The sequence below is a fragment of the Papaver somniferum genome, unplaced genomic scaffold (assembly GCF_003573695.1).
Source record: "Papaver somniferum cultivar HN1 unplaced genomic scaffold, ASM357369v1 unplaced-scaffold_15, whole genome shotgun sequence".
In the NCBI taxonomy this organism is placed as follows: domain Eukaryota; kingdom Viridiplantae; phylum Streptophyta; class Magnoliopsida; order Ranunculales; family Papaveraceae; genus Papaver; species Papaver somniferum.
In genome coordinates this window covers 1,429,514-1,442,089 of record NW_020624376.1, presented here as the reverse complement: position 1 = coordinate 1,442,089, position 12,576 = coordinate 1,429,514, and the positions used below count along the sequence as shown (strand labels likewise).

Genomic DNA, 12,576 nt, shown 5'->3' with positions numbered 1-12,576 from the left:
CTGTCCTTAATCTTATTTGCAGGCTTGCAGCGTCCTCGAACGCGAACGCGAAAGCGATTGGTTATTGTTATTATCTACAGCTTGTGAACTTTGCCCGGGTGATACCTGAATAACAATAACTTAGACAGTTACCAATACCATCACCTAAATCTTACACCTTGAGCATTGGTAAGTCTTTTTAGGTGAATGTGAATATCAAGGTGAGTAACCCAGTACCACACCGTGTTGACCTTAGTTGTTCCTCTGTCATTTTTCTACTATTCTACTTGTTGAGAACCCAACCTGACACCTCTAAGCTCCGAAATTAACAAATAACAAGGTTGCTATAGGGGATTAATTACCGAGTTCCCTGTGAGCTTACCAAACTCCTGTTTTTGCTTGGTACTGGTATTGGCAATTTCCTATAGAAGCCTTGGAAATTAAGCCCATTAGATGTCGGCAGGTGAAATCAAGTCAAAGGCACAACAAAAATGATTTCAACTGCATGTAATGGTGTTTCTATACCTCCACTATATATAAACACATCTCTCTCTAATTGCGTCCAAAAAAAAAAAAAAAAAAAAAAATCTCTCTCTAATTAGTTTATAAAATCATACAAGTTTCTGTTTCTGTTTCTTTTTTTTGACAAAGGCGCAGATTCCATTTCAGTCTCTTGCTTATGTCTCTTTGGATCCATCTTTAGACACCAAATAAATCAGGAGGAGAAAGTAGTACTAATCGTATTTATTTTTATTCCTTTTTTGATCTATGAAGAATTTGGTGCTGGCTAGATTAAATCTGATAAATAACATATACTAGGAATCTTGTTATGGCAAATCATCAACAACAACAACAACAACAAAATTATGAAGAAACTGAAAACCCCACGACAAGGACGAAAAGGAAGAAAATGATAAGAGATTGTGGAAAACATCCAACATACATAGGAGTAAGAATGCGTTGGGGTAAATGGGTATCAGAAATAAGAGAACCAAAAAAGGCATCAAGGATCTGGCTTGGTACATTTCCGACACCAGATATGGCAGCAAGAGCTCATGATGTAGCTGCTTTAAGTATCAAAGGTAAATCTGCTATCCTTAATTTCCCAGAACTTGCTTCTTCGTTGCCTCGTCCTGTTTCGTTATCACCTCATGATATTCAAGAAGCAGCTTCTAAAGCTGCTATGATGGACACCTCGTTACCCTCATCATCATCATCCCTACTGTCACTTTCATCAGCTACAGCCGAAGATGAATTAACTAATGAAACCGTTGAATCTTTCGACGAATCACAGATGAACGGTTATATGTTTACCGATGATTCTTCTAATGATGGTTGGTTTTATCCTACTCCATGGTTACAAAGTCCTAAAGTTGATTGTAGGTTTTTTGCTGATCATATTTTACTTCATCCTGGATGTTCAACTTCTTCCACTTTGGAATCCTTGTTGTTCGACTACTAATTTTCTGTTTTCTATTTCTTCTTTTTCCATTTGTGTGTGCAATTTCTTTTCAACCATGTTGATATATAATTCCAAGGGGTTGCTTGATTGTTCAAGTTGTCACTGCGTTACTATATTTCCATTGCAAAACTAAATTAGACTGTGACAGTTTGTCCAGGAGATCTTTTTCAAGATTGCTACAGGGGGATACCGCTCCAACGTATGTCATGTCGTACTTCATTGACACATTTTATGCCTTTAGCTTGTGTGTAAGTTTTTTTTTTTTTTTTTGCTCTAATAATAAAATTTCTCGTTAAAAACCAAAGAAAACACTATACAAGAGAGAGCTACCCATTAAAGTAAGCTAGAACAAAAAAGAAAAGCAAAATGAAACAAAAAGAAAACTCAACTGAAACGAAACCTCTTTACAGACCATTCCAAAACCCCAAATGAAACGAAAATAAAATGGGTGAGGAGTTTTCAGACCATTTAAGAAAAATGGTCGCACATTATGCTCTGTTACATCCCCTCTAACCAATCAAGCCCCTCTTAATTTGTCCGCACTGTAGCTAAGCACAAAGTTGATTCTGTATAACCCTGAGCAAAAATTAGTTGCTATACCTAAACCACCAGACTTTGCAAAAATGAATCCACTTCTGTGGTTTCTGCATATAAAACCATATCCTGCAATACCAGGGTTACCCTTAGAAGCACCATCACATCAAATCAAAATTTTATTTGCACTTGGAAGTTTAAAGTGGATCTTTGGTACTAGTTGCATTCTGACTTTCTTGTCTGTTAGACCAAAATTTGATTTTAGCTTGTGTGTATGTTAAATTGCTAGTGTTGTGTAACTTTTGCCGTGGGTCTCCTGCTTGCCTCTCTTTGGTGGTGGGTGACATGGTGGTGAAGTGGGGGAGGTGATGTTATGGTGCTTCCCTTGTTGTCCATGTTTTTAAGTCCATGTTCCATGTGTCTCGATATTTCCTGAATACCAAATCTTTAATTTATCAATCAAGATGGTAAGGTAAACAAAAGTTTTCTCTTTTATCTTCTCTCTATCATTCTCTTTTTCTGGTTTGGAAGAAGGGCCACACAAATGCCAAAAGAAGAAAAAGATCCACAGTTTTCGTCTAACCCAAATTTCCCCTTTGTCTTTGATCAACTCTTATAAAACATCTTTCCTAAATTTTAGGGGACAGGAGAAAAAGTGCTCCAAATAACCCACTAGTAAATCTACTTTCAGGGCACTTGACAAGTGGTATGGCTAAATTACATATGATATACTCCTTGTATCCCGAATATGTATGTATCATGTTGTGGATTTTGGTTGTCCCATTAGGTTAGAGCTGTCAAACGGGCAAGCTAGGGTCAACCCGGCCCTAGCTTGCCAACCCGTACTAGGGTTAGGGTCAACCCTAGCCCTAGTACTATTCACGAACAAGCTCAAAACCCCAACCCTAGCCCTAGACGGGTCAACCCTGACGGGTTGGCGGGTTGGCTTGTTAATGTTATCAATTTAAAAATTAAATTTAAAATTTAGGATTGTTTAGGATTATTCATTTAGTAAAGGTCGAACCTAGGTCAATTTGGTGTTTAACTAGAAGCCCCACCACTGAGTTGTAAAGTGGACGTTTTTATTGCCACTTAATCAACGATATAGCCGGTTACGGCGCTTTAGTTTTCTTAGGCAGAGAACCCTAACATCAACTAAGCATTTTACTTTTTTTTTTTTATCATTTTATAAGTTTAAATTAATGTGAGTAAGACTAACTCACTGTTTAAATTATTCTAGTCCTTTTATTAATTTAGGACATCCCGAATAAATATGTGATTGATGAATCTAAGATGTAATTTAATTTATTGATTGATTATTTAAAATCTAAAAATTGTTATATTTGTTTGGATATATCCAAAATTAGCTTTATTTATTGATTTAAAATTAACTAATTCTAATATATGTTTGCAAATCATGGATTTTAAAGAGTTGGTGGGATTGAGGGATATATTTATTAATTTTGACGGGTTGACGGGTAACCCGCGGGTTGGCCCTAGCCCGACTTGTTTTCTAGTAGGGTTGTATATGCCAACCCTAACCCGGCCCGTTTAGACAACAAGCCAAGCCGGGCCGGGTTGAAACAAGCCGGGTTAGGGTCAACCCGCAAGCCGGGTTATAAATTGACAGCTCTACATTAGGTAGACCAAACTCCTATTCTAATATGACATTTTCCATGTATGTCCTTATCTATAATCATCGGAAAATGGATCATTTGTCCAAATATTTTTAAAACATGGTTCTATTGGTCAAGTAAAAATTAGTATGAATGAAATGGACACCAAAAAAATAGCAAGAATGAAACTGGATTTATCCTGGCTTAAACTTAAAAAAGAGCGAGGATGAAACTGGATGCATCCTGATGTAAATTAAAAATAAGAAAAAGTATTTTAAAATGGGTAGGATGAAACTGTTTACATCTGGCTATTTTTACATTCTCATCCATTTAAACAATATCAAATTTTACATGTCTTTTTCACCCAGGAATTGTTGATTTTGGTCTTTTTAACCAATTTTGTGTATAATCATCGATCACAATTAAATTAGCATTTCTAATATTGAAATTAAATTAGGGATAAATCAAAAATAACTCTTTTTTCTTTTTTAATAAATATCAAGTAAGCTTTTACTCTAGCAATATTTATTTATGATCTTTTTATAAATTCGTAAAACTATACTTAAACTCGAACATTTTTCTCTCTCATCTCTTTAACAAGGATTCTCTTAAAATCCAACAAATTTATAGTGAATTTCCTGACTTTCAAGAATTAGGGAAACACACACTATTTATCTTATTCTCTAATTAATGAGGTCCAAACTAGAGTTAATCATAGAGAATGGAGTGTCATAAGAGGCGTCCAAAAAATTAAACTGTGATTGAAGAAAGTTCATTCCAAAAATGGATTGCACAAAATGAGAGTATATTAAAGAATACAAATTACCAAAAAAGAATTCATTTCTGAAAAAGCACCGCAAAAAAAAAGAGGATACCCTTATAAAATACGGAAAATGGGTCATTTGTCCAAATATTTTTAAATCACGGTTCAAATGGACGAGTAAAAAATAGTTTGGGTGAAATGGCCAAAAAAAAAATAGTAAGGATGAAACTGGACACATCCTGTGTAAATTAAAAATAAGAAAAAATATTTGAAAATGGGCACGATGAAACTGGTTACATCCTGCTTATTTTTACATTTTTTTCCATTTAAACAGTATCAAAATCTAACTGTCCATTTCACTCAGGAATTGTTGATTTTGGTCTTTTTAACCAATTTTGTGTATAAAATAAACCGCCAAATAATCAGTTCATCTGCCAAAATAAATCATCATTTAACTGTTGGACAAAGTATCAATTCAACTTTTATTAGAGGATAATGTCATCCAGCATTTTTAAGGATCAAATATCAATTTTTGGAAAAAATAAATAGTCATTAAAGAAAAAAACCAAAGATCAACTAAAACCTAATGGTCGAACCTATAATTTTGTTAAATGACAAAGTCATCCCATGTCTTTATTGACCAAATATCAATTTTTAGATCAAATAAATAGTCTCTGGAAAAAAAAAACACAAATCAAGAAATCCCTATTAGCCAGGGGAAAAGAATAGATCTTTTTATTTATGAAATACACATCCGAAAGTGGAACGCTAGTTAGCAATTCGAGGTATGGGAAACGTTCAAAACGGGATACGTACGAGTATTATACGGATTCGAAAAGGTTACATTCGGTCAAAATCCGGTCAACAGTTCGCGATTCGGTAGTAATACGAAAGTCATATGTACGTGTATAATCCGTTTTAGAGATTTGAATTCGCCATATATTAACTTGTAAAAGAATCACTTCTAAATAATCTCTCCTTAGATATTATGATTTAGTAATTTACATGAACTATCTATACGTACGATATGTGCATTACAATCAACAAATAACAGGTAGTTGGTGGTATAGGAATCAGACTGGTATATGTAAGATTTTAAAAGTGAAAAATATAATAAAGAATGATAATTTAGTAATGATGTGGAAAAGTATTATACGGTCCGTATGATTCGATAATTCGTAAATATGTATACATATAATTCGTTCGGGCTGGAAATTCACGAAACTAGGTCGGGATTTCAGATGTGTAGATGATACGTACAGATTCGATCGATACGGACAGATTCGCGAATTATACTCATATAATTCGCGAACTTACTAACTAGGAGTGGAACCACCTCAAATATTTCCAGTTTTCAGACAATGCACTTTAGATTGACAACAAAGTTTAAAAAATGTATTAAAGTTAATGACCCACTTACTATTAGTGCTAATGCTATGATGAAAATGTTCATTTTATGTTTATGATTTTGTTGAATAGACGGAACAACTTGGTTTATAAAGTTATCAACAACTTGGTCTATAAAGTTATAAGACAAGATCTTTAAATGATTTCATACCTTATGTTTATTATAAAAAAACTCGAAGACCCTTCTATATGTAAAACCATTTCAAGTAGAAGATATAATATGTTCTTTAGCAACCCGAAAGTAGCATGAAACAAAATCTTGTCAACAAATTTAGCAAAATTAAAAGTAGCATAATAAGAAGGTGAGGTGTTGACAGTGTGATATTGGTATGGAAGGACCTACATATGTATAGAATATGCATGCCAAAATGAACAATATAATTTTGAGTGATCTAAATATCATTGAAATTTCATGAAAGCGATATAAACCTTTTCCTTTAAGTTAAGGATATGTGTGGTAATAGTTAGCGTGATGTCTAGTACTGTAATACTTCTTTTAAATATATTGGTATGCATTACAGTTTCAGTTCAAGAGTTTTATCACGTTCAGACATAAGTTGAAAACTGAAGTGCTCGGGGAAAGTAAGGTCACTAAGAAAGGGAAGTTACTATTTAGCAAGTTTGTTTTTCCAGCCCATTATAATAAAAGGTGTTTGCTATATTAGATGAATCTAAGCATCCCAAAAGTACAACTCTTAAAGTTCAAAGAAAAATAAAAGCTCTTGGAGCGTCCATGATCATGCGACCATACCATAACTAAACTAAAAACTAAAAAAATTTGGTTATACTTGGGGTTGCAAGCAACGGTGTTGGAGTAAAATTTGGTCAAACGTAATTATAATTTGCGCCTGAAATCGAGCGTAATTTTAATCTACGTCTAGCAGCCAAGCGGACGTATAATTCAGCGCTCCAGTGGGGCGTACTCTAAATCTACGTCTGATATGAGCAGAGTTTTAATTTATGTTTGTTGCTGGACGGAAGCTTAAAGTTGCGCTTGCGTGACAGACGCAGATATAATCACCGCCTGATGTGACGATTTCAAATTTACTAGTTATTACCATAAGTCATTGAACAAGTGGTTAATGAGGCTGATGAACATGTGGTTAATGGGGCGAACATTTAAGTTGCGCCTGATGAACATGTGGTTAATGGGGCGAACATTTAAGTTGCGCCTGATGGGGCGAACTTTTAAATGGCGCCCGTCTGGAGCGAGCTTTTAAGTTGCGCCTGTCCATCGAACGGATTTTTAAGTTACGCCACATTTCAAACGTAGATACCATTGGCGCGTGATACCAGACTACTTTAAATTTCCGCTCGACTATAATTAGTTTTACTGCACCCTATCGACCAAATTTACTCTGAAACACATTCTCTCACCAACTAAATATGGTTATACTCTTGTTTATTGCGATTCGATTTTCGACCAAATATGGTTATACTCCACCTTTTACTCGTCTATTGTGGAAGCTATGCTATGAGTTTTAGCAACAAACCAGAGTAGGTAAGCATTTACGAAAATATATGGGAGAAAAGTATTATATTTTTCAGTCAAAGTGCTAGCAAGTACTCTCTCCATCCAAATTATAATAGTGGAATGTTGAATTTGGCTTGTCCAATTAGATAGGCGAAATTCTAGTTCCAAAATGAATTTGCATACATACTCGGAAACGATAAATTATATGTATATGCTTTATTTATGATAGTATCATCAAAATTGTTTATGCTTCGAAAGAAAAAAAATCAAAATTAGTTTAATATATGAACGCAATTATTAACAATAGGCCTTTTCTGATCGATCAAATTAATTATTTATTTATGAGGAATAGGTCAAGGGAAAAAAAGAAAAAGAAAAAGAAAAAAAAAATTTGAAACCTATATTTTTTCTTAATCTAAGATATTTAAAAGTTTTATGTTTATAACTTGGACGGAGTAAATAGTTTTCTCTAAGGATGTACGGCACAACAACAACATACGATTTTAAGTAGGAGGTAAATGAGATATTTGTACTCTAAGCTCAATACAATAGGTAATTGGTAGAATAAGATGACGTATATTTTCCTTAGGAAGCTGCTTATAGTATCTTGTGAAGAATATTCCCACATCCGATAAAAAGCTAAAAATTCTGCGGTTTATAAAGGTTGGGCCACCCCAGTCGCGCAAGCCGGTTTTCGATATGAGTTAGGCCCATAGACTTCATTATGGATTAGAATTAGAGCATGCAATGTGATGAGTTTTATATGACCATATCACACCTATTAAGCATCACCTGATTCGATGTCCATGTATTAGACCTAACAAGGCTACACGTGAGGGGCATGTGTACGGTTTTGCAGAAACCAACGACCTTTTTTACCATGGGGTATTTATAAAAAGAAACCTATTATAGGGACTCCAAACTTTTAGTTTTGAGACTTCCTATAAATTCAAGTGCCTCAATTATGGATAAGGGGATATTTTACCCATAATAAAAAAAAGGAAGATATTCTTAAATAACTAACATAAAGCCAAAACCTAAATCTAATCCTCTTCTTTTTCTCAATTGTTTCTCTTCTTCCTTTTTTTTTTGTTTTTCTTCAACCACGATTCTCCGCAAGTAATTACTTCAATTAGGTAAGAATCGAAAACCCACCCTTTTTCGTTGCTTTTGATCGCATAAATAGGTTAGATTTGATCAAATTAGGGGTTTTGAAATAGTTTCGGAGTTACTTACGGTCGGGAAGTATTGGTTTTCCGAACCGTAAAATAGTTATACGGTTGGGAAAATATGAACTCCCAACCATATTTTAACCTGAGTTTTTTTATGGTAGGGAGTTCCAACCGTATGTGGTAGTTACGGTTGTAAAAATATAAACTCCCAACCATATTTTAACCTGGGTTTTTTTTACGGTTGGGAATATGATAGTTACGGTTGGGAAAATTGAAGACTCCCAACCGTATATTAAATTAAAAAGAAAAAGTTAGATTTTGATTTTGATTTTCAAACCCTAACTATAAATTAGTCTAACTTAATTTCAATCATACTTAATTTAGTTAATATAATTATTAGCACTAAATAATGGAAGATATTATCATTAACAAAATTAATAGGTTAAGGGGTTTTGTCGATTACTATTTCATGATTCTCTATTTTGTCATCTTGTGAGTCCCTAAAAACCAAAATTTGGAACCCCTATAATAGGTTTCTACATAAACACCAAAAAGGACCGTCATATTCATTTTGAAGAATTCCCCAATCACCCTATTTGTTAAGTACAGTAAAGTAAATAAGAACAAGACTTCTTTTTTCAAGCATTAAAGAAAATAAAAGAAATATAAAAGGAAAAAAGATGGAAATCTGCATATAAAAGAGCAACCCACTTAAATACTTAAAACCGATATACAATTATAGATACTTGCCTTAGTTCCAAATTAAGAATAAGACAAGTTTCCCTGATGTAGCAGTAGGTAAAAACAAAACTAATATAATGATTAAGGCCCATTTGGTATCATAAATTCATAATTAATCAACCAAAGAACATAATTTCAGGTTAACAACGATTATACTTGCACTTTATCATTTTTAATCACGTGAACATGTTTCTCAACCCCAAGATCCCCACCCAATTGGTAATATAATCTTCTTTTCTTTCATCATGTGTAGACCCTATAAGAGGAAAGAAAGACATCTTATTGTATCTTTTCTATTCTTAAATATATAAGTCTGTGTGTGGAGATTTAGAATTTTAGTGTAATTCTTTCTGTACACTAGTCACTAATGTTTTCGTTCATACTGTTTCTTACTTAAATCCCCAAAACTCTCGAGAGTCATGTTACTCATGTACTCATGTTTTCATAGAGAAGAAAAAACGAAGTTTTAATAGTGATATGATAGGGATTGAAATGTTTAGGATAGCTATTACTCTCAGTAGTAAAATGATCCTCTCGAGATGGCCAGCTCTACCTTCTTGTGTTTTGTGTATATAAGTGTTCGGATATCACAAGAGAAGCAGATTTCCGACTTAAAAGATTAGTTTTAAATAAACAGACTTCAGGATTCAGGGTTCAGGGTTCATACGGGCACTACCAAAAACACCTTCCACGTAACCACCATAAACGTTATCGAGTTGTTCTTAACGGTCTACTTTCGATTAAGCTAGTTGGATATATTAAAAATCCAAAAGTTTGGATTCATGTATGGCAACTCACACTATCAACCAAGTTAATATAGTTTTTATTTCAATTTTAGATTTTTCATTTTTGATTCTGGAGGTCAGGTTCCTTACCCTGTCCGTTCATTTATAGTTTTTTTAATCCTTTTCTTTGTGTACTAAAGAAGAAGAAAAAAAATCTAAACTTCCAATCTGAAAATATTAAATTAAAAATGACAACATTTCACGATTTTATTATGCTAAAGGTTTGTTGGGCACAAAGGAAATTACTTTTCTTCTTGCAGGCCGACAAACAAAAATAGCTAGAAAGTTAATGTCTAGCAAAATAGTAAAACTAGAGGATTATGACCTAGGTCTAATTAGTCCATATAGGAACTCTGAACGAAAACCATCAAGATGTAACAATGTCCATGTTTAGTGCTACAAGAGATGCATATATATACAATACTCCATCCTCCATAAGTCCATCTCCACTGCCACTAAGGTACTGTGGTTTCCTAGTCCTTTGTTGGCGATTATATTTGTGTCCCCCGGTTCAATATATATAACTTTGTCCAGTGCGTCTTGAACTACTCGTTCTGATTTGGAGTCGAGCACTCTTGTTGCCTCAGTTAATAGTAATACCTTTGGGGCTTTACGTATAGCACCCGTAATAGCCTTGCTGTATCTTTGTTTTGCTTAGCCGTTATATTTCTCTTCGTAAAGCTTCATACGCTTCTCTTCAGCGCAACATAAACCATCCCTGCCTTTTGTCCCCAGACAACCGAATTTCATTCTCACATACTAATATGTCTAAATCCTGTGGATTCCAGTTAGTATTATGATTTATTTGCATTATATGTGAATGAGAGATAGACACACAGAAAGACATATGGTCGAAAGATTTGTAAACCAAGGAAAAAACGGAAGCCTCAGGCATTTTGTCTATGAAAATTAATTAATGGCAGCATTGGCAAGCTCAGTTGCAAGTCTAATTTCTTTTGGTGCTGCATTCTCCGTTCTTTATGACTCCTGTCTGACGAGCCCAATTTTTTGCCCCGTCCGAACCAATTACAGTAGAAACTCTTTCAGAATTATGCCAGGTATAAGAATTTCACCTTCTTGTGGGTTATAAAATCTTTCTAACAGACTAATTAAAGTTGACTTGTTGGATTTTTATAGAAACTTCAACACTCGATTATACTTTGGAGATATATAAGCATAGTAATTAGTGTTGCTTATACAAGCTCCTAGTAAACTAGTAGATGAAGCAAGATTTGATTCTTTCGAACTGATCTTTTCTTATTAGTATTCTTGCTCAGTTACAAAATGGTACTGGATTCTCTTATTTATATGTGTATTTCCTACTTATAGGCTACAATGACCGACCACAGAACAATTTGTGTTTTCTAGATTTTCCTTTTTCTTTTTTATCTCTAACTAGTCATCTAGTTCACACTTACTTGTTACATCGACTTTCACTAACACTACAACCTTAATCTAGAACTCATCTCGCTTACCCACCACTTATTTTGTTTAAACTATACAGTAATCTCTAGATTTATCTAGATAATAGTAAACAATTCTAGGCATTACAAATTACATACCAACATGAATTAGTTTCCGCTTCCACTTCGTCAAACCAAACCAATGGTTGTACCGCTAGGAATGTATAGAGAGAACCCATTGAATATTTCTCATTTGGTCTTGTAGGGATAACCAAAGCGAACATCCCTGAACCTAACATGTCCACGAATATATATATATATATATATATCATCCAATATTCTCCCACAAATGGTGTCAGCATCACTCCCTGGCTTCCTGTTTTGAACACGTTAAAGGCTGATGCTTGTCCGGAAGCTAGCAACTGCACCCAAACATATAGATGAAATCCCTAGAGACCTGAAGTGTAAGGATATAAAGCTCTAAGAATACCTTACGTACTGTCAAAGTTTAAGACCATATAACTAAGGATGGTGCAAAGAGCAACTTACCCGTAGCCAGTCATTAGTGCACGAGAATGTTAAGAAAATCGCCGCCTCTATCACATTTTTCACTTATCAATCTTGCTCCAACCCATACGGCCAAGCTGTAAGAGAAAAATGAATATGGGGACTATGTTGTAAAAGGCGAGCGCCCGGAGCGCCTAGGCGCCAAAGGCCCACTAAGCACAGGTCTAGCGCCCGAGTAATCCTATTGCATGCTACTTTCCACGCCAGCGCCTGAGGCGAGCGAGTTTGGCGTTTTTGGCGCCTCGCGGAAGTGTTAGGCGCCAGCCTAAGCGCCAAAGGTGCCAAATTCGATTTATTTTTCCTATATCTTTCTCTTGTTTCCGATATTAATGGTAAGTATGCATATATTGCAGAGATTTTATAGCTAATTGGTTATCAAATATTCAATCCAAACTTAATCGAAGAGATTTTATAGCCAATCAGTTGACTTCGATCACTTAATTGGAGATATTCTTAGCTAATATTAGTTGTCAATGTTCAATTAGATCTTAATTGCAGAGATTTTATAAGAAATTAATTGTCAAATTTTCAATATAAAAGGTAAGCCAGAATATGTTGTTAAAGATATGTGTGACCATATCAGGAGCAAATTGAGTTTTAGTTTCCTTTCTTTGTTTGTAAATTTTGAATTTCCTTTATACGGTATTTACTACCTCATATCACGGCTGTAATT

General features: G+C 34.4%; 1 protein-coding gene across 1 annotated transcript; it reads left to right on the top strand.

Moving 5' to 3' along the window:
* Window positions 1-808: 808 nt before the first annotated feature.
* On the top strand, window positions 809-1,441 carry LOC113335574 (dehydration-responsive element-binding protein 3-like). Its single transcript, XM_026581603.1, has one exon. It carries the CDS (start codon window positions 809-811, stop codon window positions 1,439-1,441), a length of 633 nt encoding a protein of 210 aa, XP_026437388.1.
* The last annotated feature ends 11,135 nt before the right edge of the window (window positions 1,442-12,576 follow it).